Source organism: Podarcis muralis, chromosome 4, assembly GCF_964188315.1.
Source record: "Podarcis muralis chromosome 4, rPodMur119.hap1.1, whole genome shotgun sequence".
NCBI lineage: Eukaryota > Metazoa > Chordata > Lepidosauria > Squamata > Lacertidae > Podarcis > Podarcis muralis.
This window is the reverse complement of record NC_135658.1, coordinates 13,635,484-13,656,743: the sequence shown is the minus strand read 5'-3', so window position 1 is coordinate 13,656,743 and position 21,260 is coordinate 13,635,484. Positions and strand designations below refer to the sequence as shown.

The following is a 21,260-nucleotide window of genomic DNA, read 5'->3' as shown; positions in this document are numbered from 1 at the left end:
AAAACAGTGAAAAGAAATTACAGTCAAGATTATAGGGTGAACTCTGTGTGTGTGTGTGTGTGTGTGTGTGTGTGTGTGTGTGTGTGTGTTACAGGTAGGTAGCCATGTTGGTCTGCCGTAGTTGAAACAAAAAAATAAAAAAAAAATTCCTTCCAGTAGCACCTTAGAGACCAACTAAGTTTGTTATTGGTATGCGCTTTTGTGTGCATTTGTGTGTGTGTGTGTCCTGATAAAGGTGAAATCCAAAACATTTTCCACATAAAAACAACACCTCTATTTTATAGTAACGTATACCACTTGGTTGTCAAAGGGCAGGGAAAATAGTAGGGCTATGCACAGACCCCTGATTTGTGGCCCCTTTCCATGTATAAGATGAGCCCCAATTTTTTAGGTGATTTTATCTGGAGAAAACCTCGTCTTATACATGGAAAGGGGACGTGGGTGGCGCTGTGGGTTAAACCCCAGAGCCTAGGTCTTGCCAATCAGAAGGTCGGCGCTTCGAATCCCCGTGACGGGGTGAGCTCCCGTTGCTCGGTCCCTGTTCCTGTCAACCTAGCAGTTCGAAAGCACGTCAAAAGTGCAAGCAGATAAATAGGTACCGCTCTGGCAGGAAGGTAAACGGCGTTTCCGTGCGCTGCTCTGGTTTGCCAGAAGCAGCTTAGTCATGCTGGCCACATGACCCGGAAGCTGTACACCGTCTCCCTCGGCTAATAAACGAGATGAGCACCGCAACCCCAGAGTCGACCACGACTGGACCTAATGGTCAGGGGTCCCTTTACTTTTATACACGGAAAAGTACGGTGAGCGAGAAGGACTCGTGTCCTTGGCTTTGCCCACAGGGTTGTTCTATATCAGGCATAGGCAAACTCGGCCCTCCAGAAGTTTTGGGACTACAACTCCCATGATCCCTAGCTAACAGGACCCGTGGTCAGGGATGATGGGTATTGTAGTCCCAAAACATCTGGAGGGCCAAGTTTGCCTATCCCTGTTCTATATGCAAGTATGTTAGAAGGAGACCAAAGAAGGGCTGGGACCATGTCAGAAATCTCTCTGGATGTGCCAAGACATCCCACAACTGCTCTAACCCTTTGAAAATAGAAATGGGCAAACTATGTGCACTTTTATTTTTGAGAAATCTCTCTGTGATTATGAAAATAATTCTGTTTCTTCCCTAGGGAATGAGATGGTGCTTTATTTTAACCACCCTGCTAACTGGAGCTCATTTCACTCCCCCTCCTCCTCTTACAGAAAGCCATAATTTACAGAATGTTCACAGATCTCCAGAAATAGTTCAGGGGTGTTTTTTTCCTGTTAAAATATATTTCCAATTGCAGCCATCTCTAATCATGCCAGTGTGTTATGACATCCCTTCTTTCCAAAGAGAATAGCCATGAAATAAAAATTACGGGCCACAAAATCTGCTATTACGTCTCCTCTCCCCTTGTCACTGGAATCGCTTTTCAGAAAATGAACATTTTCACGCAGGTGCCAAGTAAGAAACCTGGCTGCTTGTGAATGAAGCGGGAGCTTATTGAGCCTGGTGTGATTGCTTGTGGGGAATAGGACATTTCTTTTAAAAAAAACAAGACTAGAGGAGCTTGCAGAACCTGCTTCTACTGCATTCTACTCCATGTGGAGCTAACTCAATATGAGGCAGCCCTGAACGTTCATGCCTACCTTTCGTTCAACGACCGCATGCCCAGATCTCCCTGTACATTAACTCAGCAAATGTTCTTTGCCCGCTTTGAAGAAAGCTTTTCCATTTTCTTCCCTAGGTCTGGGTTTCAGCATCGCCGGAGGTGTGGGGAATCAGCACATTCCTGGAGACAACAGTATTTATGTTACTAAAATTATTGATGGAGGTGCGGCGCAGAAGGACGGGAGGTTGCAAGTTGGAGACAGGCTCCTTATGGTGAGAAGTTGATGCCAAAGCTTTTATGTGCAGTTGGATGGTGCAATATAATACATATTCAGATTGAGTTGGACAGATTTCGCTGGTTCAGACCGATTAAATCCGCCTTCCTCCTTTTCCCTCTTCCATATAATTTTGCTCCCTCCTTCTTAGAGATGGGGAATAGATTTGATTCCATTTGCCTTTTAATGAAAAACCACCTAATTCACACTTCTCAGGCCAGTATGTGAACTGAACCACAGCTGTCCTCCACAACTCCGAAATGCATTTTTCAAAAATGCACTTACTCGGGGTAAAGTGGCCGTAAAAGCACACCTATTAGTGAAAATAATGTTTTCTATTAAGGAAAGTTGCTTGCAGAAATGTGTACATTAATCAAAACTGCTTGCAACAGTGCACACAGAAATTTGCACAAAAATGCTGACAAATTTTCACGAGGGTGTTTTTTTTTTAATCACAAATTTCTGCACAAATGTTTAGAGCTGAATTTACAACTGAACTACTAGAAACTATGAGAAACTGAAATTGACCGATTTGTCCATTGCTAGCGTGTGTGTATGTTTGCATTTTGGTTCTTAATTTGAAGGAAACTCACTGACCTGTTGAACCAGGTACTCCCAGGCCTGACAGCATCTTAGCTTCCTATAAAAGATAAATAAATATAATTTACTTTTGTGTGTTTCCCTCCCTTGCTGAACCCAGACAGCAGCTGTAGCCCATTCAGTTCTGTCCTTTGGGGGACAATGCATTGACAATTAAGTGGAACAATAGACTCACTATCTTAAAGCAATTTCAGGGGGGGGGACAAGGAGGGGGGAGAGAACTGCTTCAGTTTTAGAGCTCTCGAAATCATGGAGCTTCAAAAGAGCCATTTGAATAAGCAGCAATAGGCCAATTACAGCTCCCCAGTTCACAGATGTTCACTGCAGAACACTCACTACAGTTGTACTTGAACAGGCATGAGAAGAAGCAGAAATGATTTTCAAGAGTGTTGTGTGTTTTTTTCAAAAGGGCAAAACTTTGCCACAGCACAAAACCGGCACTCAGCTCCCTCTCAGTTACAATCCAATCAAATCCCAAGAGGCTGTGTACTGCAGATGTAAAGGGGGCAATTTTCCACTTGAGCCAGAAATCTAAATAAAATTTGTACGTTTCCCCGGAACTCTTTGCTTGCTCTTCCGCTGTTTCCTTCCTCCCAACATTCGGGCGGCTTGATTTTATTGAATTCGGGCAAAATTTGCTTGGAGGGGCTCTTGAGAGGAAGAGTGAAGATCTTCCAGATTAGATTAAAATGGCCAGCACCTAACACACACACACACACACACACACACACACACACACACACACACCACAAAAAAATACCCAGTGAAGAATTAACGTGGGGGATGATTTGCTGTATTTTTCACTCTATAGGACACACCTTGTTTTAGGACGCACCTTGTTTTAGAGGGGGAGAACAAGAAAAAAAAAATTCTCTCCCTCTCTGCTCAGCGCCCCTTCAGCGAAGCGGCAGGAGAAACGGAGCCCCTTTCATTTCTCCCACTTGGCTGAAGGGGCACTGCGCAGCTCTCCCTCTCTGCTGAAGCCAGGAGAGTCTTGCTCTCCCGGCTTCAGCAAAAGGAACCCGAAGCCTGCAGAGCGCAGTGGGAACTTGCGCTGTGCTCCGAAGGCTTCAGGCGGCTATCCCTGAAGCCTGGAGAGGAAGAGGGGTCGGTGCACTCCGACTCCTCTCGCTCTCCAGGCTTCAGTGAAAGCAACACGAAGCCTCCAGAGCGCGGAGGGAGCGCTCCCTCTGCGCTTCGGAGGCTTCACGTTGCTATCGCTGAAGCCAAGGAGCCTGCATCCGCTCCATAGGACGCACACACATTTCCCCTTAATTTTTGGAGGGGGGAAAGTGCGTCCTATAGAGCAAAAAATACGGTGTATATATACCTCATCTCCCTAGAGCAGCTGAGACCAGCCAAGTTGGGGGGATCACCTGTAAGCTCTCATCCAGAAACTTTGTCCAAATGTGCTTTGTCTCACCCAGAGTTAAACCATTCTCTAGGCCAGGAGTAGCCAATGAGTTGCCCTACAAATGTTGAAAACTACAACTTCCACCAGCCCCAGGCAGCATGGCCTAGGATCAGGGATGGGTCCCAAAGAGCTGAAGGCACCTCGCTGGCTCCGTAGGACCTTCTACCAAGTTACAATCCCTTGGCCTAACTCAGTTCACGGGGCTGTTGTTAATATAAAAGAGGGAAGCGGGGGAGTACCATGTGTGCTGACTTTTTCTCCTTGGGGGAAAGTGCAATGAACTAATGAAAAGGAAGATTGTAAGCTACTGTTGTATATTTTTGAGGGGGGCACCCCTAAACCTGTAGAAATGGTAGGATTTTGATTATTTGGGGTCTGAAGGGAGAGATACAAGGTGCAGAGGAATTCCTAGGCTAGCCTATGCAAAAGGACTTGGCCAAGCTAAGGCCTTTAAGAAACAATACAGGGCCATTGAGGGCCATTGGTAATACATGAGAACTGTCCTTCCCCCTTGCCCTGAGGTGTGAACAGAGACTAAGGAATGTTGGAAGGTTGCTAGGGTAACTGGGTGTGAGGTAACAGGAAAAGGAAGTCTTGAGCAGGGGTGCCAATTTGAATGAAATATTGTGGGGGCCCAGCTAAGCCCCGCCCTGCATAATTGATCACATGATGCTCTGCACACACATACTTTGAATGGGAATGCCCATCAAATATTTTATTGTGGGGGCAGAGACCTCCACAGCCCCTAGGAACTGACTCCTATGGTCTGAAGCAAGGGTTGCTGGAGAGAGAGAGAGAGAGAGAGAGAGAGAGAGAGAGAGAGAGAGAGAGACTGGGATCCATCTTGGGCAGGCTGGCTGCAATGCTGTGGGGGACAAGCCCCTCTTGAAAGCACCATGCTGTAAATTATGAGCTCCTTCCATGTAGACCAAAGGTGTAAATACACGAATAAACCATATTTCTTAAAACTACGACAGGCTCTGCAGTGTCTCAATACCAGGAATACCTGGACGCCCAGAGAGTGGGAGCGGCACACAACTTTTGTAACACTGCACTGTGTGTGCATCCATTTGGTGGATAAAGAGCAGCATCTATTTATACTATGAGCGCTAGAACAATTTGCCCATGCATGCTGCAAAGCATTACCATCTTGGAGTGAAATGCTTTGAGATCCCATCAGCGTTCTCTCGTTCAAATTGCCGTCCTGATGTCATTCAATAAACCAAGCTGTCCTGTGATTAGCAAAGGACGTTAGGGAACTATATTCATTTTGAAACTTGTACCCAAGCCCTTGAAATTAGAATCCAAGCAGTCAACCGTCATACTTTATCCAGGGGCTTCTGAGTTTTAAATGGGAATTCCTCTAAAGCTGTAAACCTTCTCACCTGTAATAATCTAATTGGCACCGTATATTGAATTCCTTGATTAGCATGTGAACGGGTAGCATTTTAGTTTGTGACCGGCCTAATGCATCCATCTCTTTACTCCCATTAGGTAAATAATTACTGTTTAGAAGAAGTAACACATGAAGAAGCAGTAGCAATATTGAAGAATACATCTGACGTAGTTTATTTAAAAGTTGGGAAGCCCACCACCATTTACATGACTGATCCCTATGGCCCACCAGACATTACCCATCGTAAGTAATTGCCTGTCTCTCATTCTTAATGTCATAGAACCATGGAATTGTAGAGTTGGGAGTCGTCTAGTCCAACCCCCTGCAATGCAGGAATCTCAGCTAAAGCATCCATGACAGATGGCCACCCAACCTCTGCTTAAAAAGCTCCAAGGAAGGAGAGTCCACCACCTCCAGATGGAGTCAATTCCACTGCTGTACAGCTCTTACTGTCGGGAAAGTTCTTCCTGATGTTGAGTCAGAATCTCCTTTCTTGTAATTGGAATCCATTGGTTCGGGTCCTACCCTGTTTTTGACTTCAACTCCCATTATCCCTAGCTAGCAAGACCAGTGGTCAGGGATGATGGGAACTGTAGTCCAAAAACAGCTGGAGACCCAAATTTGGGGAGCACTGCTGTCGACACCGCTGTACTCTTCAGATGTTGTGTTTTTAAAGTGACTTCATTTGAAAAACTAAAAACTCAATCCCAGGTGAATAGGGAAACACCCTGAGCTCAGGATGCGAAGATGTGGGAGGACCATTCATCTTGATGGACAAAAAGAAATTGAAAGCACTGGATTTGAGCTCTCACGTGTAGCTCAAACCTTTTGGAAGCATTCGGTTTCAACACTCGCAGAAGTGTGACCTCTTTTGCAGTAACAAGCAATGGGGAAGCTCTTGCCTCCCTCTTCCCAACCCTTCGTCACAATAGTTTTGTCTCATTTGAACCTGTCTACTGAGGTCACCTACTGAGACTGGCTCCAGATGCCCCTATCTCAGGGTGCTAGAGGTGTAGAATGAAGCAGGAAACCCTTCAGGGGGTCATTTTGTGTGGACAAAGGATTGTCCAAAATGGTAGCCAACTTTTGAAGTGCTTTAATATTTGTCAATTTGTCTGAAGGGTTGGCTGCCTGTTTAACAAAAGGTCGGAACAGAAATGTTGAGCTGCATCCCGGGAAAGTCAGCTGCACTTAGCTCCCCCTGAAATCAGTTGGGCTTGAGTTAAGTCATGGCGAACATGCCCCGTTGATTCCAAAGTGACTTAAATGGGAACCATCCCCATTTAAATAAAATGAGTTCTGCCACAACGAGCTGTGCAGTGTTCAAATCCCACTACAGTGGTACCTCGGGTTAAGAACTTAATTTGTTCTGGAGGTCCGTTCTTAACCTGAAACTGTTCTTAACCTGAAGCACCACTGTAGCTAATGGGGCCTCCCGCTGCCGCCGCGCCGCTGGAGCACGATTTCTGTTCTCATCCTGAAGCAAAGTTCTTAACCCGAGGTACTATTTCTGGGTTAGCGGAGTCTGTAACCTGCAGCGTATGTAACCTGAAGCGTATGTAACCCGAGGTAATCACAACTCATTGGTTTGTTTTTAACCTGCAGCTTATTCCCCGCCAATGGAAAACCATATACTGTCTTCAGGCAACAACGGCACTTTAGAATACAAGGCATCTTTGGCTCCCATCTCACCGGGAAGATATTCGCCTATCCCAAAGCACATGCTTGTCGAGGATGACTATACCAGGTCAGATATCCGCCTTTACTGAGTGCCTCTGATTACTTGGTTCAGGAAGCACAGGTTTAATGCCATTATTAGAATGTTGGCAGTGCATGAACAGTGGAGCAGTCTCATTACATAGGGACTCTCAAAATCATCAGGGAGCAGGAGGTGCGTCACCTTCTCTTGCGCGTAATTAATGGTTAGCCTAACGGGCCACACTGTGTATTATGACAGGGGGTAGACAACAGGTGAAACCTCAGTGGCTTGTAATAACCCTGACCCATCACTGCATCCCATTGGCTACCGAAGCCTCAATATTTTCCTGCCCTGTTCTCTGCCTCAAAGGCCAGCCCCAGTTTCTCTTCCCCTTCCTCCTTCTCCCAGCCCAGCTCCTTGCAGAATATCGTGGATTTTCCTGCTATTCCGCTGGGCACTGCATTCTGCACGACACTTTCTCATTTATCTGGATGCTTTTATATGCCTTCCTTTGCATATAAAAAGGCAACTTGACGGCACAGCCGAATAAGACTAAAAGAACGCTTCAGCTATCTAATATAACACAGCCCTTAGAAAACATAACACAATGATTCTTAATTGGCTAAAGAAGCAATTTACCAGCAGCAGCTAATCCATTTATCTAGTCAGGTTCCTCCTCCTTCAAATGCCCTCTGAAAAAGGTACATTTTAACCAGCTAACTAAAACGATACAGGAAAGATAGTAGAGAGGGAGATCTGCATGCAAGGAGTGACGACTGGAAAGGCCATTTCCCAGAGCTCCACGCTGCGTACTTCATCCTGCGTAGGGTCTCACCTGCTGATCTTAAAACATGGGCAGGTTGTTGTGGAAGAAGTTGTCCTTGCAAATATGTAGCTTGAAGACAACATGCCAGCTACTGTTCCCAAATTTTCCCCCTGCCACTCCTGATATGCCTCCGAGTTAGCACCACGTCCTTGGGACGTCTGATCACCCCACTTTCATATTGATCCCTCAACCCGAGGCTCACATGTTGGGCAACACTCACCTCCAAGTTGCTGCTTCTGTGGGATCTCTTGCCCGTTGCAATTTTGCATATCCGAAATATGCACACCAAGTCTGGGGCAGAATGGAGGGGGCTTTCCCTCCCCTTTGCTTCTGTATCGACAGCAAAAGTGGTCACCCTGATTGTTTGGACCGCTGAAGAGCAATAGTCTATAAACCACCCAAAAAAAGCACATCTCCTACATATGCACATGACACGTATACACTTCCCCCCTGCACTAGTTTTCGGCATTTAAGAATGACAGGAACATGACATAGATACATTATGACAAACCCCACAAGAATATTTGCCTCTGGCAGCTCTCTGCTGAGTGCATGGGACACCCTACCTTCTCCCCAAGAACCTTGAGAAAGGTTTCGTTCAGTTGCTATGAATTCTTTGTTTAGAGAGCCCAAGCCATTTTTAAAAATAAAATAATAATAATAATAATAACAACCTCCCCCCGTGAATACACATCTGGGTGCTCTCTTGTTATTAGCCATTCCCTCAAACGAAAGCCTTAGGTTTTGCATGCTAATATTGAACCCACATTGGAAAGGCTTGTGGGAAAGTTAAAAAAAACAATGATAATTTCATATCATTATTCTCCGATGCAAAAGCAAAGGAGCCATTTAATCACCCTGAGTGTACAGTCACCAGGGAGCTGCATCCATCCCATCGTGGCTCTTTGATGACTCTGCCCACGTGGTTTAGGTGTTCGGAAGCAGGCGCTTCACATTCTGGATGGAGCGAGGTGTTTGGCTGCAAACGCAAGTCTGGGATTGGCTTCTGACATTGCCAGAGAATTTGAGCGAGGAGGAAATGGCTGCCACCAGTAGTGACCTGTGGGATGCCATGAAGTCATGGAGCTATCTTCCCAACACCAACCTCATTGCAATTTACCTGGGTGGTGCGCTGAGGTCAGGAGTGCCCACACCCCACTGTGAAACTAATCTGGCCAGCGCTGCGTACCATAAGGTTACCAGACGTCCCCGTTTCCTGGGGACAGCCCCCAGATTTACAAATCAGTCCCCTGACAAAATCCATCTATTTAGTAGGAAGTTGACAAGTGTCCCTGGATTCATTGAAAAAAATCTGGTAACCTTAGGGTACCATACCCTATAATAGCCAATACAATCCATTCCTCCCTTGAACAATTAAACTTCCGGGGTATACAAAGCTGGCGGACCTAAGCTTTCCCAGAAAGAGCATTTTTGTTTTGCATCAGGAGAAAGCCCAGCCAGAGCGCTGCAGTCCTGTTAGTTGCCTAGGAACATTGCCACTCCTACCAGACCTGTGCTGCAGCCCAGGAATCCTAGACCTGTTCTGCGTTTTAAAAGTGCCATGAGTGAAGCAGCATCAATTGGAGAGCATTGCACGAGACAAAGCTCCATCTTCTAGCTCCCTTTACGATATCGGCCCTAGTGACTTCTCTCTCTTTTTGCAGATATGACTTCCCTTGGTAGGTGTTTCCCACTGGAACAGGGACCACTGCCAGCCAGTAGGGGGATTCTCATGAGTGCAAGAGATACGATCAATCCCTGAGACAGACAGACAAACAAAATCCTTTTATTCATTTTTGTTCACTTCTGCCTGCTGGAAAGGGAGAAGATCTTATGCCTTCTTTTAGAGTAACTTTCAGTGCTCTAAACACAAGATTTGCGGGCACCGGCTTGTGAACCTGCTTAAATGTAGTGCTACTTATTTTGGTGTGAATATTTTCATGTTGCTCGGTTTGCGCAATAAGAAACAAAAGGCGGCGTGTGCCAGTGGTTGGATTGGGAGCTAGAAAGTCAGCCTCCAGCTCCCTTCTCTCCTACTGACTTTGTGTGTGCGCGTGTGTGTGTGCGCGTGTACATCATCTTTGCTTTTTTGCAGCTTTCTTGATGCTATACGAAATCGCTACTGAAAGTTTGCCTGCTTGTGTAATGAATTTTTGCAATCTGTAGATGAGAAATACTAAATAATGTGAAGCTTTGGCAATATATTGTCATGTGTTTGGAAAGGAGCAGAATGTTTTTCTGAATGCATTTGGGGGAAATGCTATTGTTAGATGGACTTAAGGCCCATTCAAAGCAATGAGAAAAAAAGATAGTCATGACTCAGTTTACACCCCTTTGGTTTTAATGAGATGCAAGTGCAGCTAACCTAACCTGGACCCAACCCTTTTTTTAAAAGCAGAAACGAAAAGCAACAGCCCTAAATTAGACTAAATTTCAATGAAGCTTGAGTGGACCGTCCACAAATTATGTAACAAAGTTTACCCACCAATGCCTGCTATGTTATTATGCAGTTATATTTCATAATAATGCTTTTAATGTGCTTCAGGGGAAGAAAGCACCTATGCTCTTGCCATGTGATCTTTCAGCAATTAAACTTACTTGATCAGTTCAAAGATCCATCTAGCCCAGCATTTTTTGCGTCCAGTAGAGGCCAGCATGAAGGTACCCATTTCTGCTTTCTGTCCTCAGTTTAGGGACTGGGGAGAATTTGATTCAGTTTGCATTTATGTGCTTTCCAAAATGACACATGAACCAAAGCAAAGCCGTCTTTCAAAGTTTGCACCTCTCTGAACGTTGCAGCAGCGCAAATTCTCCAGACAAGTAATGCATATATTTGGACAAACTGTTCCTTAAAATGCATGTGTTAGTGCAAATAACACTCAAAACTGACGTGCATAAGAGAGAGAAATCGCACTAAATTCCTAACGAATTTTAATAAGAGCCGACTGAAATGTGGAGAATTTGGGGGAAAAGAATGTGTCACAAATTAATGCAGAAATGGAATGGCATTCAAGTTGTGAGTGAACACATGAGCAATTCACAAGATAGGCAGCTCCATCCATTCCTCCCTCCAATTGCAAGATAAGGAGAGCACAAGATGCAAAAGATCCCTGGTTCCGTCCCTGGCATCCTCACCTGGTGGCAGGTGACAAGAAAAAGCCTGATACCCTGGAGAACCTTTGTCATCTGAACAACCTGGAGCAATGCAGCTTCCTATTGGCATTATGCTCTGTATAACCACTGAGTATGCTACGACGACTGAGGTCTGAAACCATTCCCCTGCCCTGTTTCTCAATGAGGTTGTTGTGTCTGAGAGGCAGTGCCCTGGTTTGATCTCTGTGAATCCCACGGGAGCATAGGAGCCAGCTCTTAGGGAGTGAGGTTCCTTTGCCAACCCCCAAGAAAATACTTGAGGGGGGCGCCCCTAAGTTGACGGACATTGCCATTCAAATGCTGTGCATCTTGTTATTGATTATGTGGGGTGGGGCTTGCCTGCTCCCACCCCAATATATTATTCAAGTTGGCACCCCTTCGTTGGAGCATGTAGGGTAGCCCCCAGGCATGTGGTTGATTTTGTGTGTGTGTGTTTAAATTTACTGGTTTATATGAGTGGAAATCCTCCATGACGGGTGGAACCCTAATTGGGTCAGAATCCCTGCCTGCATACAATAAGCAAGGAAATCCCTTCCCTATATGCCCAAATAGAATAGATTAGAATTTATTATTTATACCCCGCCCATCTGGCTGGGTTTCCCCAGCCGCTCTGGGTGGCTTCCAACAGAGTATTAAAATACAGTGGTCTGTTAAACATTAAAAGCTTCCCTAAAGAGGGCTGCCTTCAGATGTCTTCTAAAAGTCTGGTAGTTGTTCTTCTCTTTGTCATCTGGTGGGAGGGCGTTCCACAGGGCGGGTGCCACTACCGAGAAGGCCCTCTGCCTGGTGGATATGCAGGTGGTGGATAAACCTTTGTGTGATGTGCATTTGTTGTGGAAGATGTGGTTCTTTCCGTACTTGGGAAGATTTGTGTGAGTCTCACTATCTTGCCAGTCAGAGTAGACCAGAGTAGCATCAGGGGGCCCTGGGGCCCTTAAAACCCTCCCCAGAACACACCCTGAGTTGCCCTTTCCTTGGGTGATTCCCACCCCTCAAGCAGGAATATGTCCTTGGACTCCAGCAATATGTCTCACTTGCCTGATGGAGGATGCAGAGGGGGGCGTACAGAAAGTAGCTTACTGTACAAAGGGGGGGGGGATGTATTAATTGATCCACTCGCTTTTGCCCCTGGCCACACCAGCCACTAGAAGTTTCCCTAGAGGAGAACATGGTCCTCAGGTGGGAAAAGGTTTCCTACTCCTAGACTATACAATACTGAGCTGGATGGATGCATTGTCTGATTTCATACCAGGCACGTTTCTATGATCTACCCATCTGCATCTTGCCACTCTCACAGTGTCTATATATTGTGGGATACATAATCTTTGGACAGCCCATGGCTTAGCCGATGCCAAATCATCTCCACGATCGGTTTCAACCTCCCCCACCCCAGCCACATTCGCTGCAGTTATTCTCTCGTGTAGCCCTGTGTATTTTTAAGCAAACAAAACATGATCATTACCGCAAGTCCTCAATGCCGCTTCGCATGGTAACCATGACAACCTTGAGGTATGGAATGTGCGTTCCATGCGCTGTCCAAGCATGGAGGTGCTGCTGGCCAATTTCTGCTTTGCTTGTTTCGATAATGAAACTAGAGAGGGAGAGAGAACGATATTCTGCAGTTTGATAGAGCTAAGCGCATGTTTGCAGTTTAGCCTAACGCATTGCTCACAAGAGGGAGAAATGACCAAGGTTGTATTCCCCCCCCCCCCTTCTTCTTCTTATCACTAATTCACTGCTACAGTATTTTTTTACTATGCTTCCTGAATGGTTCGAAAGTTAACCAGAAACCTCTGTTCTTTTGCTTCTCCAGGCAATTCCATTGTTATTAATATTTACAATTCACTGTTGAGCGGTTTTTGCTTGCATGTTGTAATGTGTTGTTTAAGTAGCAACTGATGCTGAGTTTTGCTGTGAACTCTCTTAAAAAATAATTGCTTTTCTCTTCTTTTCCTGTAAATACAAGTGAAATGTTTATCCAGGCTAATGAGTACATGAGGGATCCAGAAATAAAAGTCAGCTAGAGCTGTATGTTAAAACAAATATAAGGAAGGATATTTAGAGGGTTAGTGGTTGGTAAAATTCCCAGGGCTTTTTTAAAAAAAAAAATCAGATATACCTAGCAGTGACATGCCCTTCTTTAGGGTCTACTAATTATTTCCAACCCCCGAAAGCCATTATTTTAGGAGTACGCAGCTTCGTGAGCTCTCTGTCAGATACAGTGGTACCTCGGGTTAAGAACTTAATTCATTCTGGAGGTCCATTCTTAACCTGAAACTGTTCTTAACTAGAGGCGTACTTTCACTAATGGGGCCTCCTGCTGCTGCCGCACGATTTCTGTTCCCATCCTGAAGCAAAGTTCTTAACCCGAGGTACTATTTCTGGGTTAGTGGAGTCTGTAACCTGAAGCATCTGTAACCTGAAGTGTCTGCAACCCGAGGTACCACTGTATACACAGCTGTTGAAATCTTTCTTTCCCATCCAAACCAAACCCCTAGGGTGATATTACCCTGCTAGAATTATGTGAAAACAATGAGCATAGGCTTTGTTCACTGGCCTACGCTGCCATAGATGCAGAATCCCACCCAGATTGCACAGCTAGCTCCTCTCACACAGCACAACAACCTTGTTCTGTAGAGAGGGCGCAGCTCTGGGGACAAATTGACTACAGCCAATTTGAGCCACCATGTCATGAGCCCCAGGGGCTGATGGGAGTTGTAGTCCAGCAACATCTGCAGGGCACCAGGCTGGCCTAGACCAGTGTTTCCCAACCGGTGTTCCGCGGCACACTACTGTGCCGTGAGACATCGGGTGGTGTGCCGTGGGAGGGAGGCGGGCGAGAGGCGGCGGCGGCGAGGATCCGGCGGGGGTGGGGGGAGCGGGGGCCGTCGTGCGCAACCGAACTCACTTGGCGCGCTGCCGGCTTGTCCTCCTTCAACCCGGGTCGGGCCAGGCCTGCTCACGTCCCCGGATCCCCTAGCAGCAGCCGCACGCTCTCCAAAAGCGCAACGCTGCGCGCAACCGCTCGGCCAGCTGGTGCTCTGCGACTCCGCCCTTTCCCCTCCCAGCGCCGGAGGGTTCGCGCGACCGCAGCTGTTCCCTTTCGCAGCGCGCGGGAAACAATTCCAGGCCGATTGCCTTGTGCCGAAAAGCACCGCCTCTCCTTCCAGCTCAGGCCCGGGCCGCCGGCTCCCCGAATGACGTCACGGGGGCGGGGCTTTAATGGTGGTGTGCCGCGAGATTTTTTTCCGGTAAACAGGTGTGCCGTTGCCCAAAAACGTTTGGGAAACACTGGCCTAGACCACCAGATTTCTGCAAGGATGTTGTCATTGTTTTCAGTCCCAGAAAGAAATTACTACTCAAGCCCTGAGCTGGTACACATTGGAAGATGCTTTCGTTGATGAGACCTTTTTTCTCTTTAGTAATCAAGCTCAGGGTGGCATAGTTTGTTCTCTCCCCCATCACCTCAATTTTATTTTCACAATAACCCTTTGAGTAAGGTAAGCTGGGGGGGGGGGTGTGGTATGGGATAGCTTTATGCTGGAGACAGTTCCTCACCCTGGATCTGCAATTGCCTCTTCATGACCAACTCTCCTCTTGAAGCAACAGCAGTTGGGGTTCCAGAGATAGGTTCCCTACCATTAAGACCTTAATTTTAACAACTCAGTGTATTTTTTAAGCTGCATATGACCCTGCTTTCTACAGCGTAAGCCTGTGGCTGCTGCTTATTCTGCAACTGTCAGGTGTTCGGTGTTTGAATAATGCTTTTCAGTCGAAGTTGCACTGTTATGACAGCATGGTTTGGTGTTGGAAAATATCATGTGATCCCGTGCAATGCACATGTCCTCTTGGAACTGTTTCCCCGCCCCATACTGTGATTATATTATTGCCATAGTGTGCTTTTTTTTTCTTTTAAAAAAAAATCCAAACTTGAAGATGCCAGGAGATACACATTTACCTGCTATCCAATTCACCAGCCATCAATATATCCCTATTTTTTCCCGTCATGGAAACCAAAGTAGTCTAAATGTGGTTTCCAAGCAGTTACACCTCCAGGCACTAACCAGACCCAACCCTGCTCAGCTTCAGCAAAGCAGTGGATTCGTGTGCCTTCATCTTCCCCCAGCACCTGTATGAGAATCAGGCCTGTGTCCTTGGCCTTATTAGCACAACATACTAATCAGGTGCTCATTAACATGGAAGGAAGGATGCAATCTGGCCCTAATTCGGCAGAGGGGAGGAGAACAATTTTTTCCACTGAGGAAACAGGAAGCGACCGTTTATTCGATATTTATACTATAAAAGACATTTCGGCATTTCTGTTTAGGAAAGAAAAGGCTTCTAGCAAATATTGCAGAATTCAGATGTTTGCCCTTCTTTGAGATTGAAAGAAAGGGAGACCCTGGCCCCCAGGGGAGATGAGGAATCTGGGCAATGCAATTTTAACGTCACCTAATCAGTTTCCCCACCCCCTCCCCCCCAACTATCATGTTGGCTGGTTTCCGATGCTCCTTGTCCAACAAGCTGTGGTTTGTCAGAGAAAGAACAAGCTATCCCTCCTCCCCTACTTCCCTCATGTACCTGGGTGTCACCACCCCCTCCACTTGTGCTCTCTGAAGATCTGCATGTTCAAATTGCATCAGAAGGGGCTTCTGCTCAGATACCAATGTAGGCACATAGGCCCCTGCCTCATTCCATGTGATCCTACATAAATATTCAACAATTAGACTTACTTGATCAGATCAAAGATCCATCTAGCCCAACATTGTTTTGTGTTCAGCAGAGGCCAGCCTGAAGGCACGTGTTCCTGCTTTCTGTCCTCAGCTTAGGGACAGGGGAGAATTCGATTCAGTTTGCATTTATGTACATTCCCAAATGACGCATGAACTGAGGCAAAACATTTGCACCTCTCTGAACGTTGCAATGCAAATTCTCCAGACAAGTACAGTCATACCTCGGGTTACAGCCGCTTCAGGTTGTGTTTTTTCGGGTTGTGGACCGCCGAAACCCGGAAGGGGTTACTTCCGGGTTTCGGCGGTTGTGCATGCGCAGAAGCGCTAAATCGTGCTTTGCACATGCGCAGAAACGCCGAATTGCAACCCGCGCATGTGCACGCGTGCAGGCGCGGGTTGCGAACGCTACGGGTTGTGAATGTGCATCCCGCACGGATCACGTTCGCAACCCGAGCATCCCCTGTAATGTGTACCAAAATGCATATATTGGGACAAACTGTTCCTAAAAATGCATGTGTTGTTTAAAATAACACACACAAACTGACGTGCATAAGAGGGGGGAAACACACTAAATTCTTAACGAATTTTTACAAGAGCCAACTGAAATGTGAAGAATTGGGGGGAAAGAATGTGTCACAAATTAATGCAGAAATGGAATGCCTCGTGAAGAGAGACTCTGGCCCAGTCAGCATCCCTCGTGATGTAGAGGAACTCTACACAGGTAAATCAGCAGGTGGCTAAAGCTCCTCCTGATGTAGCCTGGACAGCCAGAATGGCAGTGGCAGTGGTACTGGGCAAGACCAGGATCCCCTCGATGCTTTTGGTCAATGTGCAGAAAGGGCCAGTGAACCCCGCTGGGGTCTCATCCATACCATACAATTAAAGCACGTGGCTTCCTTCTGAAGAAACCTGGGAACTGTAGTTTGTTTAGGGTGCTGGGAATTGTAGCCCTGACTGGGGCCCAGTACCGTTTCCAGGATTCTTGAGGGGAAATACCTGTGCTTTAAATGTGGATGTGGCTGTAGTTCTCATGGGCGTTCCAGAATGGACTGCCAGGCTCATGGAGCTACAAGTGGACACAGAACTTTTAATACTTTAAACAGCCAGAGAATAACCTCCAGGTCACTTCCTAACATTAAGGTAAACTTCAAATGGGGGGGGAGAGAATTGCTGTGCTCAGATCCTGCTTTCACCTGGTTGGCCTTTGTGAGGACAGGATGCTGGGCTACATGGGCCATTGGCCTGATCCTACCTTTCTTACGTTCTTAAGCAGTAGCTGCCACTGCACCTCCTGAAACTTTCTGTGGCAGTCCTCCCACCCACTTTGGTTCACATGCACACTCTGCAATGGTTGAAAAAGCTCAGCCCAAAATCCTTGGCCTAGCTCTAACTGAAACCACAAGCTGGATGTCATGGGGGAACTGTGGTTCAACAGAAATGGGAGACTGAACTGCAATTAGACACGCTGTGCAGGGGAAGGCGTGCTTTCAAACTTGCAGCTTATTCCGCTCCAATAAACCATAGTTTGTTGCACTTGGCATGTTGCCTATCTGAACCAAGTCTGTATAACGCCGCCGTCACACCATTGCACCAGGTGTCAAGCTGAGCTTTCAGGGTTCAGGCCTGGGGTCCCTTGGAATTGCAGAAGGGGAGCATGTCCCGAAACACATCATGCTTGCCACTAATGACCTTTCTGTGCAAAACTGCAGGGAAGTGTTGTGTATGCACTGGGGACCCCATTCAATTAAAAGTGGCCTCGCCAACTTCCTGCATGAACCAAGTGTGCAGCCTTAAATATGTCCTCAGAATCCTCTGCAATGAACATAGGATCCTTGGTGGATGTGCACAAGTTCCTCAACAGCAGTGGAATGCTAGAGAGTATGAAAGCCACTGATTTGGCAAATTAAAAACTCACTATTTAGAGCAGGCATAGGCAAACTCAGCCCTCCTGATGTTTTGGGACTACAACTCCCATCATCCCTAGCTAACAGGACCAGTGGTCAAGGATGATGGGAATTGTAGTCCCAAAAATCTGAGCCAAGTTTGTCTATGCCTGATTTAGAGACTTAGCTCTAGCTAGATAGTGAATTCTAAAAATCAAACCCCAGAGCAGTGGATTTCACCATGCAATGCGTGCTTGATTACTTGATTATGCAATGGTGTGTGTGTGTGTGTGCGTGTGTGTGTGTGCGTGTGTAGCAATGTTATGGCAACATAAAGAACAAATGAAAATGGAAGAGTAGAAAATGGGCTGTTAAAGAGAAACTCCCCGCAGTTTCCTACTTATCAATAGCAGCCAATTTCTTATCCGCTTGCGTAAGTTGCATGAGCTGATGGAGCGCTGCGTCTCGCAGAAAATAACCCTGTTGCTTGCCGCAAACATTGGGATCCTTCATCATGTAAATTCATTTGGAGTGATTGCTGATTATTTGAAACTAATCAAGCAGCAGTGTTCTGGCAACACTGGAGGGGTTTTGATTCGGCGGAGGGGGGGGAGGAATAAAAGGGAGGGATGGAGAGTCGAAAGACAAATGTAGATTTTAGCCATGAAGAATGAGAATGTCAATGCTCACACAGGGATCTTTAATGAGCAGAGGCTTCCTCATTCAGTTTCTCTGTGGTGAAGCCACAAGGAGATGGCTTTTACTTACTGTGTTCACAAGGAAGCTCATTTTTCTCCCCTTTAATGTTTCCTCTATTTTCTTTGCTTGGTGATATCTGAGAATAAGCGTATCCTGCAGTATTTTGTTCCACTCTTCCACCACAAGGGCCTTGAAGGCATCTTATGGCAACAATTGGCCTGAGTCCCAGTGACACATTCACCAGGCACAATGGAGAATGTGCACATAATCCATCCATGAAGAGGGAATTCTGCCTGTTCCCGGGTCAATATACAGAGTCTTAAACAGGCCTCGGGAAATGTGAATCCTAGAATTGCAAAGGTTGGAAGGGACCCCAAAGCTCATCTAGTTCAGTGCAGAAATCCGGAAGGCAGCACTTTGTCCTGGATCTTAGGCAAGTCAATCGAAAAATCACTCATTTTTTTGGTGTTTTTGTAAAAAAAAGAAAGAAGAAAAAGCTCAGGTGCTTTCCTAAAAAAGCTCAACTTTTTGAGATATAGCAACCCTGTCTTAGGGAATATGTGCATATTGACTGGGTTTTGGCCATTATGCATAATCCCCAAATGCTTTGGGGAATGTGCATATCTTCTCTGTGAGAGGGTCTTCCCTGTGGTGGTTGCCCAATATGTGGAACACCCTCCTCAGACATGCTTTCCTGCTATCTTAAGAGCAGAAAAAGAGGTTGTGCCAAAGGCCCTTCTGGTTCAACACACAGCTCAGCAGCCAGCCATATGACTCCAGGAAGCCTACTTCTTTTACAGAACGTAGGGACAATCACACTGTCCTGCAACTTGCATTCAGAGGCTTAGTGCCATCAATCCTTGAGGTTGAACCACTATGACATCCAGTGGTGGAGGAACAGCTGCCTTGTTCTCTTGAGCTTTTGGTTGCATTTAATTGCGTTTGAGCTCCTTCCATTTCCCCAGTTGTTTAAATTGGAACCTGTAGTGTGACTTCCTTGGTCTGATGTCCGCCATGACATGGGTTAAAGGAACATAGGGATCTGCTTTTTAACTGAGCCCAGACCATTAGTCCCTCAAGCGTAGCAAACGTAGGGCAGCAGCTCTAGTCCTACATTTCTAGTCCTTCCTGGGATTGAACCTGGAAGTTTCAGCATGCAAAAATGTTAAGTTATGACCACTCCTCAGATAGTAAATGAATGAATGGCTATCAGCCATGGTGGCAATGTTCTCCGCCCATTATTGCAGGCAGCAAATCCAAAATTACAGGCAGCAAAGTCCAAAATTCTCCAGGGTGCTATTTTTCTCAGATCTCACCACGGGAAATTCTCTTTCCAAAATCTAAAATAAAATAACCTCTTTAAAATTCCTAAGCAAAAAACGATTAAAAGTCGCTTCACGTCCTTGAAAGAGAAGAGGGCTTCACAGTCCAAAGTGAGAAAAAGATGAAGGGAGTGAAGAAAAACTGAATGAAATACAATGGAGGAATTTCAGTGAGGCAAGACAGAAAGAGAGAAAAGCAAAGAGATCCATTTAAAGGAGGCTTTATGAAAAATAATAGAATTGAAGAGTTGTAAGGAATCCCAAGGATAATCTAGTAGTCCAACCCCCTGAAGTGCAGGAATTGCAGCTAAAGAATCCTTAACAGATTGCTTTGAACCTGAAATTCTGAGTTGCACAGTTGTGTCAAGAGAGCTTCATGCTATGTTGCGATAGGTCAAGATTTCTCAAACAGTGGTCCATGGACTACCAGTGGCGCGAAAGCTTCATTCGGGTGGACCATGGCCTATCTACAGATTTGTAGCTGAAGACAGGAGATAGCGCATCCATCATATTAAACATCCCTATTCGTTTTCATTGTATTTTCATTGCTTCGTTTGTATTGCAATTCAAGTTGGAGTATTAAGAAATGAATGGAGCAATGCAGATGCAATTAAAAAGAAGGATACAGCACCTAGCACAGTGTGTTACAGTTGCTGCAACAGGCAGAGCAGGTTAAAGTGGCACTCCACATTAGAGACTTGTATAATGAGAAGTGGGTTTTTCAACCAGAATGTATGTAAAACTGTTAAAAAGAGTAAAATTACCTTCTGTGCAAATGATAAAAAAGACAGTAATCTGAAAGGGTGGTACACATACTGTGGTAAGTGTGTAGTCCTTTAAAAACAGGGCAGGGCAACCTGTGGCACTTTCAATGTTGTTGGACTCTAACTCCCATGAGCCCTAGCGAGAGCATGACCAGGGCTGAGAGGTGATGGGAATTGTAGTCTGGAAGTATCTGGAGGGCCAGAGGTTCTCCAGCCCTGTTTTAAAGGGGGCAGGGGATAAAAATCTACTTATATAGGTTCCCGTTCCATACCTTGACTGTCCCCCCACCATTTCTTTTCTTATCCTTCTGCTTATACTGTTTCACTTTTCCTATGTAAGGATAAAAGCTCTCCAACATTTGAGTGTGTTGATGTCAGACTCCATCATGGCTGTTGTTGAACTTACTGAAATAAATTGAATCCTCATGTATGCTTTACAGTCCGGAGATGTGGCTGGTAGAATCATAATTAACCAAAGCATTTTAACCAGGGTTATCAAATATCTGTAAAACGTGTGGCGTACACACCCAGCAACCCGACGTTAATTTGCTATGTGTATTGAAGGATTGCCCAGAAACCTGGCTTTTTTTCCCATGATGTATAAAATGATGTGAACCTTTTGTCCCAAGGTGTGTTTGAGAATGTAAAATTAAATGTTAGCAATTAAAAAGTCAACTGTATAGAAGCTGAAAAACAAATGACGTCCCCAGATGCTTGAAGGCGCCGTGAAAAGGGGGAGGTTGTTACCCATTTGTTATGTAATCTATTTCGATTCACAGAGTGTAACAAATGCTTTGTATTTGCTTTAATCACAATAAAAGACATAAACTGAGCAGCTGTTCGGTCTTTGAAAGTGC

General features: G+C 45.8%; 1 protein-coding gene across 27 annotated transcripts in view; it reads left to right on the top strand.

Moving 5' to 3' along the window:
- DLG2 (discs large MAGUK scaffold protein 2) overlaps window positions 1-21,260 on the top strand; it is a 901,719-nt gene that overhangs the window by 701,700 nt on the left and 178,759 nt on the right. For all 27 annotated transcript variants that reach the window (XM_077926964.1, XM_028725975.2, XM_028725977.2 and 24 more), the window contains 3 exons: window positions 1,776-1,912; window positions 5,423-5,567; window positions 6,930-7,071. In XM_077926964.1, coding sequence (XP_077783090.1) covers window positions 1,776-1,912; window positions 5,423-5,567; window positions 6,930-7,071 — 424 coding nt within the window. The remainder of the gene's footprint in view (window positions 1-1,775; window positions 1,913-5,422; window positions 5,568-6,929; window positions 7,072-21,260) is intronic.